The sequence below is a fragment of the Cornus florida genome, unplaced genomic scaffold, assembly GCF_030987335.1.
Source record: "Cornus florida cultivar Cherokee Brave unplaced genomic scaffold, ASM3098733v1 CherokeeBrave_3.0.0_Hap2_Chr07, whole genome shotgun sequence".
NCBI lineage: Eukaryota > Viridiplantae > Streptophyta > Magnoliopsida > Cornales > Cornaceae > Cornus > Cornus florida.
Genome location: NW_026775577.1, coordinates 18,090,548 through 18,111,061, shown reverse-complemented (window position 1 = coordinate 18,111,061; position 20,514 = coordinate 18,090,548). Strand labels below are relative to the sequence as shown.

At 36.1% G+C, this 20,514-nt stretch overlaps 2 protein-coding genes across 2 annotated transcripts; one reads left to right on the top strand and one right to left on the bottom strand.

Moving 5' to 3' along the window:
* Nucleotides 1-1,231: 1,231 nt before the first annotated feature.
* LOC132266648 (putative late blight resistance protein homolog R1A-10) lies at nucleotides 1,232-7,864 on the top strand. The gene has a single exon (XM_059767580.1). It carries the CDS (start codon nucleotides 1,409-1,411, stop codon nucleotides 4,370-4,372), a length of 2,964 nt encoding a protein of 987 aa, XP_059623563.1. The 5' UTR covers nucleotides 1,232-1,408; the 3' UTR covers nucleotides 4,373-7,864.
* A 1,831-nt stretch (nucleotides 7,865-9,695) lies between these two features.
* LOC132316336 (uncharacterized) lies at nucleotides 9,696-11,798 on the bottom strand. Its single transcript, XM_059814829.1, has 4 exons — nucleotides 11,715-11,798; nucleotides 10,338-10,703; nucleotides 9,879-10,261; nucleotides 9,696-9,741 (listed from the first exon to the last, which is right to left on the bottom strand). Exons 1-4 carry the CDS (start codon nucleotides 11,796-11,798, stop codon nucleotides 9,696-9,698), a joined length of 879 nt encoding a protein of 292 aa, XP_059670812.1.
* Nucleotides 11,799-20,514: the final 8,716 nt, after the last annotated feature.

Sequence of the window (20,514 nt, the reverse complement as noted above, 5' to 3'; positions counted from 1 at the left end):
CGGTAACGACCTAAAATAAGGAGACTGAGGAAGAAGAAAACTTGGTGGATCCAAGAAAGTGTTTCAACTGGTCAAACTTATGTATAGATATATAGATGTATGGGCAGGGCAGAACAGAGCTACCATCTCCGGCATAAATTCACCGATCTGAACATGAACATCTACCGCCTTGACTTCGCCGACATGGATGTGATTGCCATAATATTCACCGGCGAAGTCGCACCTGGCAAAACTCCAGATTGGATGCAAATCCAAATTCAGAAACCGTAGTGAGCTCGGCCGGTTCTCGTTGGTGAAGCGGTTCGAGTCGTCGATCAATTGAGAGCTGCGAGACTTGTGAAATGACGACGATTTGACAACGCTGAAGACGATGTTGTCGATTGGGTTGATTGAAGTTCAGATCGATGAAGAACTCGAATAGGTTTTGATCTATGGGGGGTGTTTTTGGATTAAGGTGTAGCCGCGGACGGCAAAGCCGAGGAGGAGAGCTGCTCTGTCGGCGGAGGGGATTCCATAGATGCCGGCGGCAAGGGGCTCCATTGATTTCAGCAGCGATTGTTGTGGCGGTGATGATTTGTAGCTATGTATATATATGTAGATCTAGAATGAACCAATGTGTGTGTGTGTGTGTATATATATATATATATAGAGAGGAGTCCAGTAGATATATATTATGGGGAAGGCGGCGAGGCATGCTGGACGACGGAGAGGAATACTAAGTAGCCATGAGGGAGCCAACGAAGGGTAGAAGGCGCGGTGGGCGCAGAGGATGAATCCGCCGTTGTTGGGGGAGGTGGCGATCTCGGTAGTGATGAAGATATATATATACACACACACACACACATACACTGATATTACATAGTATTTGTCCCTTTTTTTTTTTCTTTTTTTTTTTTTTTCTAGGTATATAAGTTATTTTAATACAAAAATAAGAGTTAAAATGTCTTTGCAAATATAATAAGGGCAGATGTGGTATTACAGGGTTAAAAAGTGCTGATGTCATCAAAAATCATCATTGACCGGCGTTGACTTTCACGGGAGGGGACTAAGTGTTACGACGGAGCGAACCTTAAGGGAAAACGGTGTAATTTTTTTAACGTTAAGGGTATCGCCTGTAATTAGGCCTAACCCCAAGAAAGATAAGTGTAATTACCCTATATATATATATATATATATATATATATATTGAGATGAATATGATGCTAGACTGGCACAGCAGTCAAAGGCTCAAAGCAAAAGACTTTTAAGCCCTTGTAGGTGAGTTTCCAGCGAGATCAACAGTTCTGCAAATCTGACCTTTTTGTTTTCAGATCTGCAAATCTAAATTTTGCCTGATCATTCTGCTAAGACTATTGTTGATCAGATCTTTCCAAGAGGTCAACACTACTTGTTCATCCAAAAAATTGAGATGACAGTCGACACTGCAGCAGATTTTCTGTTGGAGTACTTGATGCAGCTAATAAACTGCGACAACAGATTGATTGTCAAGGCTTATGAGGCCAAACTCATTGAGAAGGAAGAAATTGAATGGCTTTATGAGGAGATGCAGTTCCTGCGGAAATTTCTCAAGGATACAGAGGACATACGCCCCAACAAGCAGGCTTATGTTGAGAAGGTGAAAGAAATTGTGGCAAAAATCAGAGATGTGATTTACGAGGTTGAAGTTATCATAGACTTGTGCTTACTCGATGCTGCTATCACATTGGAGGAGAAAGAAATTGATCATTTCCCAGATGATGATTTGGTGCTGAGAGATGTAAGAAGATTTCTCAAAATTCTCAAAAAGCGGCCAAGACGCAGTCGTTCTTTTGAAAATACGGACACAAAATTTGTAGTTGATGCATTTAAGTGGGATGGTTCTATGACTTCACGGCCTAATCCATTATATCCTGCTGAAGGCGAAATTCTGGATGAGGACATTCATCTCCCTGATGATGGCGAAAATCTGGATGAAGACATTAATTTCCCTTTTTCTTCAGAAGCATATATTCCCTGTCGTGCTGTTCGGTCTTCTTTCCGGCGTAAACCCAGAAATACATGTTTATTCATTCCCCACATATCTTCTCCTAAAGTTCTTAATGGCTTAAAAGGCGTCATAGAAGAGATTAAGTTTATTAAGACAGAGGTGATCCAAACTTATGAGAAGATGACATGCGGCATTGGGGTTCCTCAAATTCAGGAGTCTTCTCATGTATATTCAACAAGAGCCACCAGCCCCACAGTGGAGAGAGAAATCGTAGTTGGTTTGGAGGATGAAACAACCGCAATAATTGATTTGCTTACTGAAGGCCATGAAAAGCAGTTAAAGCTTATTCCGATCGTCGGGATGCCGGGACTCGGTAAGACTACTCTGGCCACAAGACTGTACAATCATTCTTTCATCATCTATCACTTTTATGTTCGTGCATGGACTCATGTTTCACAAGTATACCATAAGAGAGATTTGTTGCTTAGCATTTCAAATTCTGCTAATATTCAACTTGCTTGTGACAAATTAAGCGATGAAAAATTAGGTGAAGAATTGTACAAACACTTAAAGGGTAATAGATATCTCATTGTGATGGATGATATATGGAACATCAGTGCTTGGAATGATTTGAAAAGATATTTCCCAAATGACAACAATGGAAGTAGAATTATTTTCACTACTCGGCTTGGAGATGTGGCCACACTTTTGCATGCTAAACCTCACTATTTGCGGTTTCTAAATGAAGATGAAAGTTGGAATCTATTGCAACAAAAGACATTTCAGCATGATAATTGTCCTCCAGATTTGAAGGAAATTGGGAAAAGAATTGCAAAAAAATGTGGTGGACTACCACTTGCAATTGTTGTCTTATCAGGACTTCTCGCAAAGAATGACAAGACACCAGATTGGTGGAGGCATGTTGCTAAAAGTGTAAGTTCATACATTGTTAGGGACCCAGAACAATACATGGACACACTAGCATTCAGTTACGACTACTTGCCTAATCACTTGAAACCTTGTTTCCTCTATTTCAGTGCATTTCGGGAAGATTGTGAAATCCCGGTGTGGCAGTTGATATGGTTATGGGTGGCGGAGGGATTTATAAAGCAAAATGAGTCAAAGAGCTTGGAGGATGTGGCAACAGATAACTTGATGGATTTAATTAGCAGAAGTCTAGTAGTTGTATCCAAGAAAAGGTCTAATGGTGGAGTCAAAGCATGTCGCATCCATGATCTCTTGCGTGATTTATGCCTGAGAAAAGCACAGGAAGAGAATTTTCTCCTCCAGAACTCTAGGTTCAAACAAACTTCTTTTTCTTCCTCTTCAAGCCTTGTTGCAAATAAGCAGCGGCGCTTATGTGCCGATACTCGCGTTGTTCATTATATTGGTGTAGAGCATCTTGTGACATATGTTCGCACTTTCTTGTCCCTTGACCGTTCATTTCATGACTTATCTAAGGAGGATGTGCCATCCATTTGTCAATCCTTTCAACTTCTTCGGGTTTTAAATTTATCATCCGTCGATGTCCCCTTTTTTCCTATAGAAATAAAATTGCTAGTTCATTTGAGATATTTAGCACTTTTTAGTGTTAGTTATCGACGTTTCGATTCATCTATATCCAACCTCTCAAACCTAGAAACTTATATTGTTGGTGGATTTGGCGGTCGTGTGGCTTTACCAGATAATATGTGGAAGATGATGAAGTTGAGGCATTTGTATACTAAGCATTTTTTAGAACTCCCTCAGGCGACCAATCTCCCTTATCACTCGGCATTAAATAACCTACAAACCATTGGCAAACTAGATCTTAGAGATCGAAACAATCAAGTCTTGGCATTGATGCCCTACCTCAGAAAACTGAAATGCGTGTCGGATGATTTTCCTAAATTGGACTTTCTATTTTACCTTGAAACATTGCAAGTAATAAGTAGTAAGAAGTTCAGAAGAAAGGGCAAGCTTCCACAAACAAGTTGGTTTCCCCCCAATCTTAAAAAACTGACTTTATCATTCTTTCGTTTGCCTTGGGAGGAAATGCGGACCCTTGCGAGGTTACCCAACATTGAGGTTCTCAAATTATCGCGTGAGGCCTTCGAGGGATCAACTTGGGATGCAAATGACAGTGAGTTTCGCACATTACGATTTTTGAAATTACAGGGCCTGGACATTGAGCAGTGGAATGCCTCTAGTAAACACTTTCCCAACCTTCAGCGGTTGGTGTTGGATCGCTGTCAACAACTCAAGCAGATCCCTAATGATTTAGGGGAAATATCTACACTGGAGATGATTCAACTGCAATATTGTAGCAACTCTGCTGAAACCTCTGCCAGGAAAATTCAAGAAGAACAACAGAGTTTGGGCAATGATGGGCTTGAGATCTTTGTCCAGAGTTGGCGTCACGACTAGATGATCTTGGAGGATGAGGTACATATAGTATAGCATACTGACTCATTTAAGTAATGCTTTTCTAGGATTTCCAATTCTGCTACTTCTTCTTCTTCTTCCTATATTTTCTCTCTGTACTTTTTACTTTTGATTACAAATATTCACATTTCTGATCTTTGTTTATTATATTTTAATTAACTAATACTGTAGTATTTCTAATTAATCTCTAATTCATTATGTGTTTTATCTCTCTTAATCATGGTTTTTGTGCATTACTAGATCAGGAAAAAAAAATTTGATAGTTTTGCAGCATAAAGAATAAATTATCAAAGAGCATTTCAATGTTGTATTCAAACCTTAATGGTTAAAGTTATATCTACCCAGCTGATGTTTTGAAAAACAAACCTAATAAATTGACTTGTGTATGATTTTTAGTGTATAGTTTCTTTTGAGAACTTCAAAGTATTAGATTGCCTCTGCATAATTTAGGTTATAATCTCTTTAGTTCTTAAATGTGATATATACAACAGTTTTGCATGAATATAGTTACCTTCATTTTTTATTTTGTACGACATGTTGCACTTCTCATTTTTCGGTGTGTATCGATTTATGTTCAAATTGTTTGTTTTATCAAACTACTGTCAGCAGTTATTTTTGTAGAAGTTGTTATACATTAACCCTAAGGCAGTGGTAAAGAATCAAGTCTCGTAAGGTAGAGGTCTTGAATTCGATTCTTCTCTCTTGAGACTAGGCTACACAGAGTTTCTCCTTAGATTAAAATTGTCACGTAGTATTACTCAAATCATCAGAAAATATATATAAATGTAATGCACTCTTTAATTCTGGTTTAGAGCAAAATTCTCTAATACAAGATACATATATCTATGGATAACATTCCAATATATATCTTATTTTTAGATGTCTTAAACTTGCCCTTTAAATCTAAATATGAATAGAGGGCTTAGTAAGTGCTTTATTTTGGCTGGTCAAATCATAGGAAAATTAGAGATGCCTCTGCTAGTCAACTGAAGATCATGTCTAGAGACCAACTGACGTGAGAGGTTAGAAGAGGGTGTTTTTGCTGATATTTTTGAGAAGAAAAAATTTAAGACCTTTACAAAATTGGAAGAAGGCAAAAAAAAAAAAAAAAAATTCCCTTCTGCTTTAGAAAGCAAGATAATACCACTAACTATAGCCCTTGGTGATTGAAGTGGTCCCATAGGGAACAAAGAAAACTGGTATGTAAATTGCCACAAGAATGAAGATGTGTGGTTGGAATACATCAGAAGGCAATTTGTCTATGGAAATTACCTGTAACAACCCACTCAAAAGAAGGATAATCTTAAAGTTTAAATTTTAAATTTAAATTAATAAAAACTCTAGAGATAGCTTAAACCTTAGTAAATAAGAATTTTCTTTCTAATTTAAGAAGTTGTGTCCATATCAATCAGAAGGGAGAAGGAATAAAAAAATGTGAGTATAGGGTGAGACCTGAAGTGATAGACGGATAGGATAATTCATCATCGCCATTATCATCATTGTCTTAATCCGATATGAATGGATCAGCCACATGAGTTCTTTTTTATTTTTATTTTTTCATTCTTGTCTATTTTATTAGATTTATCTTTCTAACATCATTTCTACTAATCTTATCCCATGTTAATTTCTGTTGCCCTCTCTGAGTCTCCTCTCTTCTATTCAAATTAGTCTTCCTCTTCTTACTGGTTCCTCTACAGGTCTTCTTTGTATATGTCATTGACTCCATTCCACTTAAATCTACTCTAATTAATAGGTGTCACTCTTAATTTCTCCCAAATTTTGATTAGAATGCTATCAACTCCTGATTATCCAATATCAGGCTACATCTCACCCGAGGACTTGGATCCTCTACGTTCTTTTTTTGGTCCGCTTCCATCTGCTGCTCAATTAAGCGGTGGACATGCGGCCACGTGTACATACAGATCTCAAAAGTAAAAATTGAATCTTTTAAAAAGAAGTTGCCAAAATTACCCTCTGTACTCACCATTACTACAAAAGTGTCGCCCAATATTATATCTCTCCGTAGTCCATATTTACTGACAGATACATATATGTATATATATATGTTGTACATCTCCCCGTAACCAGAATCTCCCTAATCCATGTGAGGCCGGTGTCATTTTTCATTTTTTCAGGCATTTTCTTATTCTTAGCATATTATTATTGTGTGTACGGGGATACATGCTATGTGAATTGGAAGGTTTGTCATTTCTTCGACTCTCGAACTCTTAAAAATGTATTTAGAATTATTTTTTAACTTTTTCGAGCATTTTGGCTTTGTGGGCCCGAGAGGTCCCATGTGGGTCTTACTTAGGGATAGCAATTTACCCCGCCTTGTCCCGTTTAAAGCGGATTTGAAGAACCGTTTATTTAAATGGCTTGGGGATAGGGGTTGGGAAAAAACAACCGGCCGGATTTGGGGCTGGGGTAGGAGAGGGGTACCCCGCCCCACAACCGCCCCGATTACATATGCAATTACTCCTATTTGCCCTGCCATGTTACTATATTTACCGATTTAACATATTATATATATAAGTATCATATTATATTATATATACAATTCTAAATAAACCATACTCATTTCTATCTTCTAAAGCTATGCGGAGCGGAGCCGGGGCAAGCGGGGATTGGGCGGGGGGCGGTTACGGAGATTGGAGATAAAAAAATAATCAGTTATGGGACAGTTTCGGAGGTGCCAAATTTAAACGGGAATGAGGATGGGGAATGAGAAACCTGCCCCAACCTTCCCCATTGCCATCCCTAGTCTTCCTTGAGATTTTGTGCTCTGAAAATCTTCCGACCTTATCTTATTACCTTATTTTAGCATTGGTGTAATTAAATTATGTTAAGTCAAAAGAAGGGACATGGAAGGAATAAATGAACTTATAGTGCTTGGAGGGACCACCACTTTGACTAGGTGTACGTAAAGATGATATTAGTCATTTTTGAGCCACACTTCTTTCCTTCTTCAGTAGTGCGTGCTCTCTCTCTCTACCTCCCTCTCTATCTTTTGTTTTTATTATTATTTTATTATTATTATTATTATTATTTTAATTAACTTTTACATGCTTAAGAGGAGTGTTTGATCTAGTTAGGCTTGGATTTTGAGGAGCATGTAGAAGAGAAGTTCAACGAGCACTACGAGAGCTTTGCACCGGTGGTCTTAGAACCCAATTTGCACTTGGATCCATTTTGGGGTTTTGCCTAGAATTCGAGGTAATTGTGTGTAACCCATATTTTCTTAAGTTCTAGTGAGTGATTTGTATGTTTTATGTGATAATACATGCTTAGGAGAGTGGATGACATGTTTAGTATGAGGGTGGTTGTTAAATTGCTAAATTCCAAGCTATCTTGTTGAATATTTGTTGAATTCGTGCAAATGGTGCTAAATTTCTTATAATATGAGCCCTATGTGTAATATGCAAGAGATAATTAGGACTATGTATGTTTTATATGATTCTAGAGTTGTCAATTTGTTGGAAATGTTTCCATTATATTCTTCCATGTCTAATGCATGCCATGTGTTCGATTAATTGCCTAAGTGAGCTTATGTGATAAAATTGCTTTGTAAGGACATGTTGTTTAGCATACATGATTATGTGAGATGATAATTCATGATGTAAGGAGGCATTAACATTAACATGATACTTATGCTTACATCACTCATGTGTTGTGGAGGCATGTGTGATGGTTTGTGGGAAAATGATTTTTTAAAGTTTGTGGCGAAGGTTTTGCGAAAACCGAGCGACATGGAGTTGCCATTTGTTCGGAGTGTCAATTCAATCTAGAGGGATAGCGGGGAGACTCCCTCGTGAATAATTGAGCTACCTAGGCTCCAAATGGCGCTAGGGAGTCGCCATAGGCCAGGGATAGTTAGCTAATCTTCCCTCGTGGTTGCAGGGAGTTACCTCTAGTCGGATTGTCTTGACGATTTTGGTGTGAGTTGAGTTTTAGGGTTGGGACGGGTAATGCGTGAGTGTGTTCATGGCATATAGCATCCATTTAAATATATCTCCTAAGATTCTTTTGTAATGGTGCCCTTAATTTTGCCAAATACCGAGTATTATATATAATCGCTGGCATAATTCAAACATCCTAGGAAAGATTGTAATTTCTTTTGATCCATAATTCTATCAGGATACTCATAATTTTATTATCTTTACTTTAATAATATTTTCGGATTACATGCTCCGTTTATAACCATTATGAGGGAGTTTAAATGTTTTTGGGGGCGAGGATGAAGGTTAGGGTTAAAAACCTGCAAAGCTATGGGGCGAGGATGGAAAAGGTCACACCGGCCCACCCGCCCTACTTATACTAATAAATTATAATTTTGTCTTTATACTTTATTTTATATTCAATAATATTAGGTATATATTAAGCAAATCCTAATTTTTTTTATTACAATCACTAAATATCCTTTTGTATTATTCTTATTTGATGAGAATTAATTTTTTTATTAATTATTCTTATTTGAAATTATAATTACAAAAATACTTTACAAAACCAGTTCCCAACCCGTTTAGTTTACGGTTTTGGACGGAGAGGGGGGTAACTATGCTAAATGGGGATGAGAATGGTTCCTCGCCCCAAACCATCCCTACCCATGGGGGCATTGTGGGTGCCCGAGTGTGTTTTTTGCCAACGAAAAGAAAAAATGAGAGTGTTTTTGTTCAATCTGTGAATAGACGCACTACAATAGCTATTTTGAGAAATTATTACGTGGTCTTGAGACCAATGGCATGAAGCTTAAATCATATGAATGAGAGTCAGGTCTTGAGTTTATTTGCTTTTAGCTTAATATGGTATCTATAGCATAGCCGTTTTAAGAAATTATTACATTGTCGGGGACCAATGGTATGAACTTGTACTCTTGCCACTGAAATGGGTACAACAACCTACGAAACAAAACTGGTCAGACAATCCAAGTAGCAGTGGTAATGTGGTATAAATTGGAAGCCAAACTAGTCACAAAACTGAATAAAAAAGGGTGCAAACTCAATGTAAAAGTGGTGCTGACAGAAAGTTATGTAGCAAAGATTGCACATACACTTGATCGAATGACATTCCAGAACCTGATGCAGTTCATATTTCAAAGATTGCGGATGTCAGTTAAACTCATTCTCTCCCATCCCACCTCTGAACCCCTCTTCTTCGACGCATCATTTCAGGGTATACATGTTCAAAAAAGAATCCATGGAACAATATGCTACTGCTCAAACATGGAAGAATTGAAATCTTAGATCAAAACACTATGTATGGATGGTATGAACTGCCTAAACAAGAATTCTTGAACAGTGAACAACTAGTTCAGATATTCACGACCAACTGGATTCTCTTTCAGATAGGCCCTGAAAGGAGAAAAAAGGCGCGTGGTTATTTCAACTTTGAGAATTCAGATATAACTATAGGGACAAATGAGAGTAAGGTACAAACCACAATTAGAGTATGTACTACACATCCATCTTGATAGAGAATCAAAACAAACCACACAAGTTCTGTTTTTTGGCAAGTAAAACAAGTCACAAAAGTTATCATTAGGCAGAGATTAAACTGAAGTAGACCATCCACCAAAGACTTTTGATGAAAACGTTTCACTTTTGCCATTGTGTCTGAGATTGTCTCAGCAATCTTCTCAGCCTCAGCCTTCATTGGAGTCAGCTCATCCTCTGCTAAAAGGACTTTCTCCTTTAAAGTTAGAATCTTCTTCTGTAAAGAAAGAATTTGCTCCTCCGAATCTAGAATCTCCATGTTGAAGCTTTTTAACTCTTCCTTTTTCTTCTCAATGACTTCAGTTCTTCTTCTTTGTGCATTCGTCAGTCTGGGATAGCCCTTGCACAGATCAATGGCCTCGGAAATAACATCCAGCCTCTGATGCAACCATCCAACCTCCAGCTTTACGGATTGCACATCACGGACATGATCAAAGCATGGATTTGAGGTCTACAGGCTTGATATGTATGAATTCTGTATCCTCTAGTTTCTGGATGATCTCACAGACTATCTCCAGGAGAGACGAACGAGATCTAATACCTACAAAGGAGCAATCCTTGGCATTATCTCCATGTCTCAGAAATATGGCGTTGAGGAGAGATGCCCATTCCGGCTTCACTCTGTACCCATTAACCGCGACCAAAGTCGAATAAAGAGAAGATCCAATCTCATTGAGATCAGAAGAGTTGTCATCCAACATTTCATCCATTCCCGTTAGGTTAAGACTAGAATTTTGGCCTAGATGCTCTTCCCTTTGGTTACCATTGTTGGCACACCCTTCTGCTCTGCTCCCAACAATATTTGTTTGAGAAGTAGACACCTGTAGGGACAATGCCAATACATAGACTGATTGAGATATGTATGTATATGAAGTATGTTAAGCCATATAAGTATGCCTCTGCTTTTGAAAAGCACAAATGCTCACTTGAACTCATCCCCAGCGTGAACTTTCAAAAGCTTATCAGCTAAAGTATTGATCTTTAGTCCCTTTTTTTTTTTTTGTTTGAACTGTCTTCCTCTTATTCCTAGCATGGACTCATTATCAATTGTAGAGATGGGAATAGATTTCTCATCACCAACTCTAAGCCTACGGTAGCTACAGTCAAATCTAGCAATGAGGTGGAGGCAAACATAGCAATGGGAGAATTTCAACTCCAACAGATTTCCGAATCCAATCTGTTGAACTGCCTTCCTCTTATTCTCGTCGAATTGAGATATGACTTGGATGAACTTACACAATGAAGATCTATGAAAATGTTGTCACACCTCCTTTTTGTTCTTTTTTTCTTTTTCTTTTTCTTTTTTCTCCTGAATATGGTTAATATTATTACTGTAACAAAGATTTACAAAGAATACACACGAAAAGAGGAAGTCCCTCAAAGAAAAACACAGAGCAAAACACGCGCGCGCACACACAAAAAACTCTCAAGATCAGCAACATTAATGCCCATAAACTGAAGAGAAACCAAGCACGAAGAAATAGCAATATTTTCAGATGATTTCTTGATATATTCATGAAGTCTTCTATTTCTTTAGCCCCATAATTACTCCCAAGTACATTGACAAAGAAGGCTTTACTCAGTTTTTTTGCCAGTGAATTAATAACAAGTTACAATGTCAATGGCTAAATTAATTTAAGAGATATAATCCAAATTAAATGTCATTTTGTTAAAACTGTATTTATATATATCGGTGTTTATATTGAATATACAATGAGGACTATATATATAGACGGAAGAACTTGGAGCCCAAGGCTGAACAACATAGGAGTATCGAATATGTTAAGACTATGTAATCTAACGATGTTGTGGTATCGAATAACACATTATACCTTATTTTTCGAAGTACAAGAACCATAAGGCTCCTCCTCGACCTGATCAGTCATTTGGTTCCGGTGCGTGGACGCCTCTTTCATCGTGAAATGCCATTGGCATTGGCCTTGTCGCCATTAGATTTTTGTTCCTTAATAATATTGTTATTGATGGACCTGATATCATACATAACATTTGGAAACAAATCATTACGTACATAAAATGCTTAAACAAGTAGATAGAGAGAAATATGAATGTTAAATGTTTACTTAATTCGAATGGAGATTTTCGCAGGCTGCTTCGAAGATTTGGCAACTACAGTTGCTTTTGGTGTGGAGTGAACATCTCCTGCACTAACATTTTCATCTTCTCCATCACTAATCGAAACAACATAGCGTCTCCTTTTTTGTACAATTCCTCCCGCCATTGAAATTTATACAGCAATCTATGAACCAAAACTGGTCAGACAATCAAAGTAACTAAAACTAATAACAAACTCAATTTTTATATATATATATATATAAAAAATAAAATAAAAATAAATAAAATAAAAAAATGGTGGTACAATTTGGAACTAAAAGGATGCAACTTTGAAGTGTGAATTGGAAGTAAAAGTGGTGTAATATCGAAATTAAACACATTATGAAAAGGTATTTTCTGTTGCATTCTTGGGATCTCAGAGAAACACACTTTGATTTTGGGGAATAGTGAAAATTTCTAATGTTATGTTTGGGAGCACTGGATCCACAGCTTCAATTTAGTTCAACAATCATGTCAGTCCCCTAATCTAGAAAAAGAAAAAAAAAAAAAAAAAATTGTAATAAGATTATGAAGATTCAAGTGGAATTTGAGGGTATACCCATTAGAATGAGAGTCCATTGAGAACATATATTTTGAATTAAAGAGAAAATATATATATATATATATATATATATATATATATATATTATAATGAACTGTTTGCAAGAAATTAAAGTACAATATATATATATATATATATATATATATATATATATATATATTATAATGAACTGTTTGCAAGAAATTAAAGTACAATGAAGTAAAGCTAAGGTACAAGTAATGTAAAGCTTGAAAAGATAAAATAAACTGCATGATTATAATGAAATAAAGTTTACTGCACTTACATGTAGGAGATGAAGTAACTGATCCTGGTAGTGGTACGCATCTCCTTCCCAGCAAATTCAGCTCAATTTATAGTGTTCTTGTATTAAATATTAGTATAAATTGCACTGACACTTTCTTTAGGTTTTAATCAATGCCACTAAGTAGACGGTCAATGATTTTTTTTACATGGACACCTCTTAAAGTTTCGAAAAGGTATATGTCTATCTTTTCAGACCTCTGAAATCACATAAAATTACCTTTTTAACTTTTTAACTTGTCCACAACTCTATTTAAATCATAAAATTACAAATTTAACTTTCTAACTAAATTTAATAAACTAAACTAACTTTTTCATCTCTTCTATACATATAGTTTATTAATAATAATACTTGTAGCACCATAATCATCACCATGACATAAATAATAATAATAATAACAACAACAAAAAATTAAAATTAATTTTTTTTTAAATTACTAGATAACTGTACACCACCACCACCCGAAAACAGATGTAAAGGAGGGCTCTGATGGGCTTGAGCACCCCCTAAAAATAAATAAATAAATAAAAATTGAAAACAGCCATGGCCAGCCTAAACTTATACGTCCCAAACGTCACTAGAACTACCATACACCATGACAACACCACCAACCACAACAACCACCACCAAAAAAATAAATAAATAAATAAAATGAGTCGTGTCAAGGAAAACAAAAAAAGGAGTGAAAGATTAGAAAGAGGCTTGATGATGTCAATTAATATGGCTGATATTTTGTAAATTAATTAAATTAAATAATTAGGAATAAATATGACATTTGAAATCATAGGGGGTGTCATTATTTAAAAAGCCGTTGACCAGTAATTAAGTGACATTGACCAAAATCTCATGAGGTGTCAATGCAATTTACCCTAAATATAAATATGACATTTGGCACTTCATCATCACTTCTAATTTTTTAAGTTGTCATATATATATTCATAAATAAATATATTACACATATATATACAAGTATGTAAGCATACAAAATAGGGTAAAGTGAGAAAAATAACCCTAATATTTAAATTTTGCAGGGTTTTTTATTATTATTATTTGTAATTACTAGCATAGAGCACGTGAAAATATAAATGAAAATCTTTTTAAGTTTTTTTTTTTTTTTTTACTTCAATTATTGAATAGTTGAAATTTTTTTTGAAATTAAAAATTAAATTTTATATTACCAATTTTTTTAATGAAATAAAACTGCGAACATTTTGCTCATTTGAAGATTTCAAATGTGAAAACCTTTAATTTATTTTTATAAATATTTAGTTAAGTAATTTTATGCTTCATTGAACATTTACTTCAATTACTTTTATAAGCATTTAATTAAATTTTGAATATTGAATAAGCAATTTTCAGAAAAATCTTTAATGAGTATGCATTACATAATTTACATTACATTCTGCAAAACAAATGAGATATTAGATTAGTGTATGACTATTATTCATCAATGAGCGACAATTGTGGATCAAAACCCTAATAATAAATGTTTATATAGTTGAAAACACAAATTATGACCAACAGAGAAAAGTAAAAAAATAATTGGAAGCTAAACAACATTAATAGTCAGCGTGTCAATTCTGATTTTCTACGTTTGAGCAAATGTTACATTATAATAAGATTTTATTCACAATAAATATTATTTTAGTACCTTTAAATATATTTAAATCATTTCACATTTCAAATTTATTCATTTGCTAGAATTTCAAACATTATATTAGACATTCTTTTACCACAGAGCTTCTTAAACTAGAAGATTATTATGATTTCTCTAACCTTTTAATTTGACATGTCACATTACTTGTCGTATACATTTTTTTAATTTGACATGTCACATTATTGAATAGTTTTTTATTTCAATTTTCAAAGCATTATTTTACTGTCCGTCTAATTACTACTCTCTCTGTCTCATAATAAATATTGATCATTTTAGGGAGTTGAACTTGGAACATGCAATTAATGCATGATCTCTTCTCAAAATTATCTTATTTTCTTTTTTTAAGGTGAATATATATATAATTAAATTTGAATTTTTTTTTAATGCATGATCTCTTCTCAAAATTACCTTATTTTCTTTTTAAAGGTGAATATATATATAATTAAATTTGAATTTTTTTAAAAAAAAAAATAAAGGTGTTTAAATTTTAAGAGTGTTTGTAAAATATTTTATTTTAATTTTAGTAAATAAACAAATATTTTGGGACAACTTGAAAAGAAAAGATGGACAACTAAATTAGAACGAGGGAGCGTGCATAAATACAATGTCTATGCATGCCTCTTGAGTTCATTTGTTTTTGGTTTAAGATAGCTGTTTTTGCAATTTGTCAGTTTCTTACATTTCTTGTTTATCATATTGGCATATTCATAAACCTAGCCATAAGATGGCCTCTGTGTAGGTTCCATAAACGTTAATTTGCATGCCAAATTTGGAATAAATATTATGTGTGCTTGGTATACTGTGCATCGGATTAATCTGAGTTGTTCGTAATATGCACGCGCCAACATGTGTTGTGAACGCATTGCTCAGATTAGTCCAGGTGCACGATGTGTAACGACCCGAACCCGTGGGTCCGAATCGCTAGCCGGGTCCTTACCCGAACCCGAGAACATCCAAGGGTAAAACGGTCAACTAAGGTGTGGTAATAAATAATATAACTCTAAATAAGTCCAATTGGGTCAACATAAGTCATAAAGGGTCATTTAAACCCATGACACAAGGTCATGGACATAAGAATGAAGATTTCACACAATTACTCCCTTCGTTTTCAAAGAATTTTGGAGTTGTCCACACTAAAAAGGTCATAACTCTCCCTACGATTAGAATTTTTGAGTGAAATTAATTTCATTGGAAAGCTGATTTAAAATCCTTGAAGTTAGACTCAAATTTGACCCAATTTGGAGTTAAAATGAGTGAGATACGATCGTTTGAAATCTGGGATTCAAAGTTGTCACAATTTCATTTCAGCAGACATGTGAGTGCTACATCGGTCGGCCGAAATGACCCATCGGTCGACCAAAATGACACTCCGGTCAACCGGTTGTGGCTCTGGAGTGTCTGAGGCTACTGGTTTCAATTCTAAATGAGAACGATCGATCGAAATGGCTTACCGGTCAACCAAAATGGCCCAGAAATACGTTTTTCACACTATTTGAATGCCCGAACAACTTGGCATCACATGGTTTGTACTTAAAACTTTTGATATGATGAAATCCTTATCCCAAACAAACATAAACATGCTCACATTGATAAAATAATATTCATATATCATAATGAGGTTGAATTACATCATTATACATCAAGATTTATTCAATTACATTGAACATGAATATATGGACTTCAAATCATAAACTTCCTAACTACGTAAAAGCGTGTGAAGGCGTCTTATCCACTCCGTCACTTCTAAAATCCTGAAAATGTTTAAGATAAGACGGATGAACACCACTACTCAGTAGAGAATGCCTAAATGACGTTTCCTCAAGTCAAGTAAGCATGACACATAACACGAAAGAGCATAATAAGATGAGTGAATTTCAACACATTTTCCATCATCCCACACAATTACAATCTGAATAATGACTTTACTTTAGTGTAACGACTCACTCAACTACATGGTATGATATTGTCCGCTTTGGGTCTGAGCCCGCACAGTTTTGCTCTTGGGCTTTACCCCAAAAGGCCTCATACCAATTGGAGATGACACACTTACATATAACCATTTCACATTTCCTCTACCCAGGCGATGTGGGACTGTGCACTTGTAGCTCACTAGTGTGATAGCCTGACAGTGTCTCTTGCACCCGCCCACGGCACACCCGCCCATAGGGTCATCACAATCCACCCCCCTTGGAGGCCCAACATCCCCATCGGCATACTTCCGGCTGGGTCAGGCTCTGATACCATTTGTAACGACCCACTCCACCATATGGTATGATATTATCCACTTTTGGCCTAAGCCCGCACGGTTTTGCTCTTGGGCTTTACTGCAAAAGGCCTCATACCAATTGGAGATGACACACTTACATATAAGCACTTCACATTTCCTCTACCTAGGCGATGTGGGACTGTGCACCCGTAGCTCGCCAGTATGGTAGCCTGTCAGTATCTCGCACTCGCCAACGACATACCCGCCCACATGGTCATCACAATCCACCCCCCTTGGAGGCCCGACATCCTCTTCGGCCCACTTCCGGCTGGGTCAGGCTTTGATACCATATGTAACGACCAACTCCACCACATGGTATGATATTGTCCGCTTTGGGCCTGAGCTAGCACGGTTTTACTCTTGGGCTTTGCCCCAAAAGGCCTCATACCAATTGGAGATGACATACTGCGAGTGTGCCGTGGGCGGGTGCAAGAGACACTGTCAGGCTACAACACTGGCGAGTTACGGGTACATAGTCCCACATCGCCTGGGTAGAGGAAAGGTGAAGTGCTTATATATAAGTGTGTCATCTCCAATTGGTATGAAACCTTTTGGGGTAAACCTCAAGAGCAAAATCGTGCGGGCTCAAGCCCAAAGCGGACAATATCATATCATGTGGTGGAGTGGGTCGTTACAAATGATATCAGAGCCTGACCTAGCTGGAAGTGTGCCGACGAGGACATCGAGCCTCCAAGGGGGGTGGATTGTGATGACCTTATGGGCGAGTGTGCCGTGGGCGGGTGCGAGAGACATTGTCAGGCTACCACACTGGTGAGCTACGGGTACACAGTCCCACATCGCATGGGTAGAGGAAAGGTAAAGTGTTTATATGTAAGTGTGTCATCTTCAATTGGTATGAGGCCTTTTGGGGTAAAGCCAAAAAGCAAAACCGTACGGGCTCAGGCCCAAAGCGGACAATATCATACCATATGGTGGAGTGGGTTGTTACATTTAGCAACAATTTAACAAGAAGTCCTCATTAACAACTAAACAACATAGCATTGAACTTCAATTTAAACAACAACTTAATAAGCAATAGTCATTAATGAAACCTATAATCCAACTCAACCAATTCATGTAAAATTTCAGCATGCTTTTAAGGGAAACACAATAATCACTTACAAGGACTTAAGACTACACAAGTTAGACAATCCGTACCTCAAAGTAACTAGCCAAGCCAAACAAGCCTTAAGGCCTCCAAATTTTCGAAATCCTTAACCCCTTGCAATATTGGTCTCAAATAAAAGCCCTCCTCAAGCTCAACAACTTCTTCCATATGGCTTCATCAAAATCTTAACATAACTCACTCAAAAGGAAGCTTGAAAACATGGAGACATGAATGTAGAAATATAGAGAGAGAAAATGGAATATTGAGAGAGAAAGGTTCATTCTGCCGAGAAGAAGAAGAATGGGAAAAAAAAAAAAAAATGAGGTTGTCAACTTTTGACCTTGTGGCTAAAGGCTTGCCACTTGTTAAAATGTGTGTATTGTCACTTTTTGGTTAGTTACTCTTTTGTCCTTCAACATCCATTGCAATACCAACAAAGTCCCTAAAATATCTCCTCTAATGTAATGATACACTTATATGTATATGCATGTGAAATGACTACAATGCCCCTCACTTAAAATGATAAAATCGGGAGAAGTTCCCGAACCCAAAAATCGTCTTAACTTCCGAAAATTCTAAAAATAGTTTCGTCGCCTCCAAATGACTTAAAATAATTAAAAATTACATTTCTAAAAATTCTCGGCTCAAGAAAATGACCAAAACGACCCTCGAGGCCCGCATGACACGCAAAACGAGGCAAAGATTAAAATAATCCAAAAAAAAATTAAATAAATTCTAGAAAATAGAAAATAGGAAAAATCGGTAACATTACACGATGCACCTATCAATTTTCAAATTTGGGTGCATAGAGATATCTCAAATGTGCCCATTTAGGCTCGACTTAACTACTACTACTACTATTTATTTAATTAAATATTATTACTATTATTATAAAAGTTAACATTGAAGATTGAACGAGTCATTTTTGTTTGTCAATGAAGAACAGCATAATTTAACTAAAGTTGCTAAATAAGAACAGCACAGTCAATTCAAAAGTTTGACTTTTTAAACTAGTGGTAAAATGGATAAACGAACATCATCATTACGTTCAAAATGTCCAAAAACTTTTAAAATTATTATAATATTGGCCATGTTACAATCCGAACACTTATTTGACCAAAATTTCAATCCCAAGAGAAAAATAGTCAATTCATTTTGTGTTCAACTGTCCATACCTCACTAAGGGACAAAATAGATGACATCGAGTGTGTGACATCATAAAAACCCCAAAAATGCTCATAAATTTAAAAATGACACAATGCAAATTCAAAATAAAAAGAGGGTAAACAATGAAATAAAATTTGTGCTCCAAAATATGAACACAATATGAGTATTAGCAATAATGATATTATATATACTATTACCATAGACAATGTGATGACCCGAATTTTTAGGATTTTAATTTAAGTATTTTATGATTTTTAGACTGTCTCTATTTATTAATTATGTATTTATGTTTTGGTTGCTGAAGAGTTGAAATGGGTGCTGAAATTTGAAAATAGAAGAAGAAAAGGAAAAGGTGGTGATGGCGGTCCCATTTGTTACCAAACGTCTTTGGCTTCACGTGGGCTTATTGGATGAGAGATTGTGTTCCATGTTTTTTGTGAAATGAAAAGAATTGAAAAAGGTGGGAAATAGGATTGTGATGATCTTTTTTTTTGGGTCCCACTAATGTGATTTTGTGACCAAAAAGTTTCTGGTCTTTATTTTCTTCACGTGGGTTAGTCTCTTGGAGTGGAGTGTGATATTGTTGTATTGACAGATATGATGTGATAAGGAAGAAAATTATGAGGAAAGAAATTATGGGTTGTGGGGTCCATTGATTAATGATTGTCTTTTGATATTTGTGTGTGGTTAGCATTTGTTGATGAGTAAGTGAATTGGCCTATTTAATTATGTGTTGGGTGCACTATTACGTAAGAATGAATACAGAGAGAGTAAGCAGATACAGAAGAGAAAAAATTGGAGAGAGACAGTGAGAGCCGAGAGTTAGAGAGAGAGAAACAGAGTGAGTTGAGAGAGGGACAGAGGAGTTGAGAGAGGGACAGAGGAGCTGAGAGTTGCAGAGGAGGCCGGAGTTTGAGGATTGATGATTCATAAATCTTTTTCAGTGTAGGGTTCTCTATTCCTTGAATGGCATGGGGAGGTTTTGATTAAATGTTTTGATTAAATGCATATTTATTTTGTCTATATACTCACATGATTATGTATGTTTTGTGAAACTGTTTTATTAAACCTCCATGAGATTCTTGTTTGGTTTTTCCTACTGGGACTTTTGTCTCACCACCCTCCAGTTTCAGGTACCGAAGATGGACGGGGATCGTAGAGACGGGCTTAGGATGAAGAGTTGGCGTTGCAGGATTTATTTTATTTATTGGAGAATTTTTGTATATTTGAGAAAATTGATTTTTGTATAAAAGAGAGGGCAATTTTTCTGATCCTGGGTGTATTTTGATGTATTTGTATATGAATTAATGGAGGATGTTATTGGAATTGTCGGGTCGTGACAGACAATGATATCGCAATTAAAATTTAAATTAACAAAATTATATATGTTTCATTCTGAAGCCAAAAACAAGTTTGAAAGACCATCATAAAAAGTAAAAGGGATGGTGTAACGACCCAA

Coding starts and splice junctions, on each gene's coding strand:
- LOC132266648 (XM_059767580.1), top strand. CDS start 1,409: ATGACAGTCGACACTGCAGCAGATTTTCTGTTGGAGTACTTGATGCAG.
- LOC132316336 (XM_059814829.1), bottom strand. CDS start 11,798: ATGAAAGAGGCGTCCACGCACCGGAACCAAATGACTGATCAGGTCGAG. Junction 10,262..10,337: donor AATTCATACATATCAAGCCT/GTAGACCTCAAA, acceptor TGGTTGCATCAG/AGGCTGGATGTTATTTCCGA. Junction 9,742..9,878: donor CAAAAAACAGAACTTGTGTG/GTTTGTTTTGAT, acceptor TTCTCCTTTCAG/GGCCTATCTGAAAGAGAATC.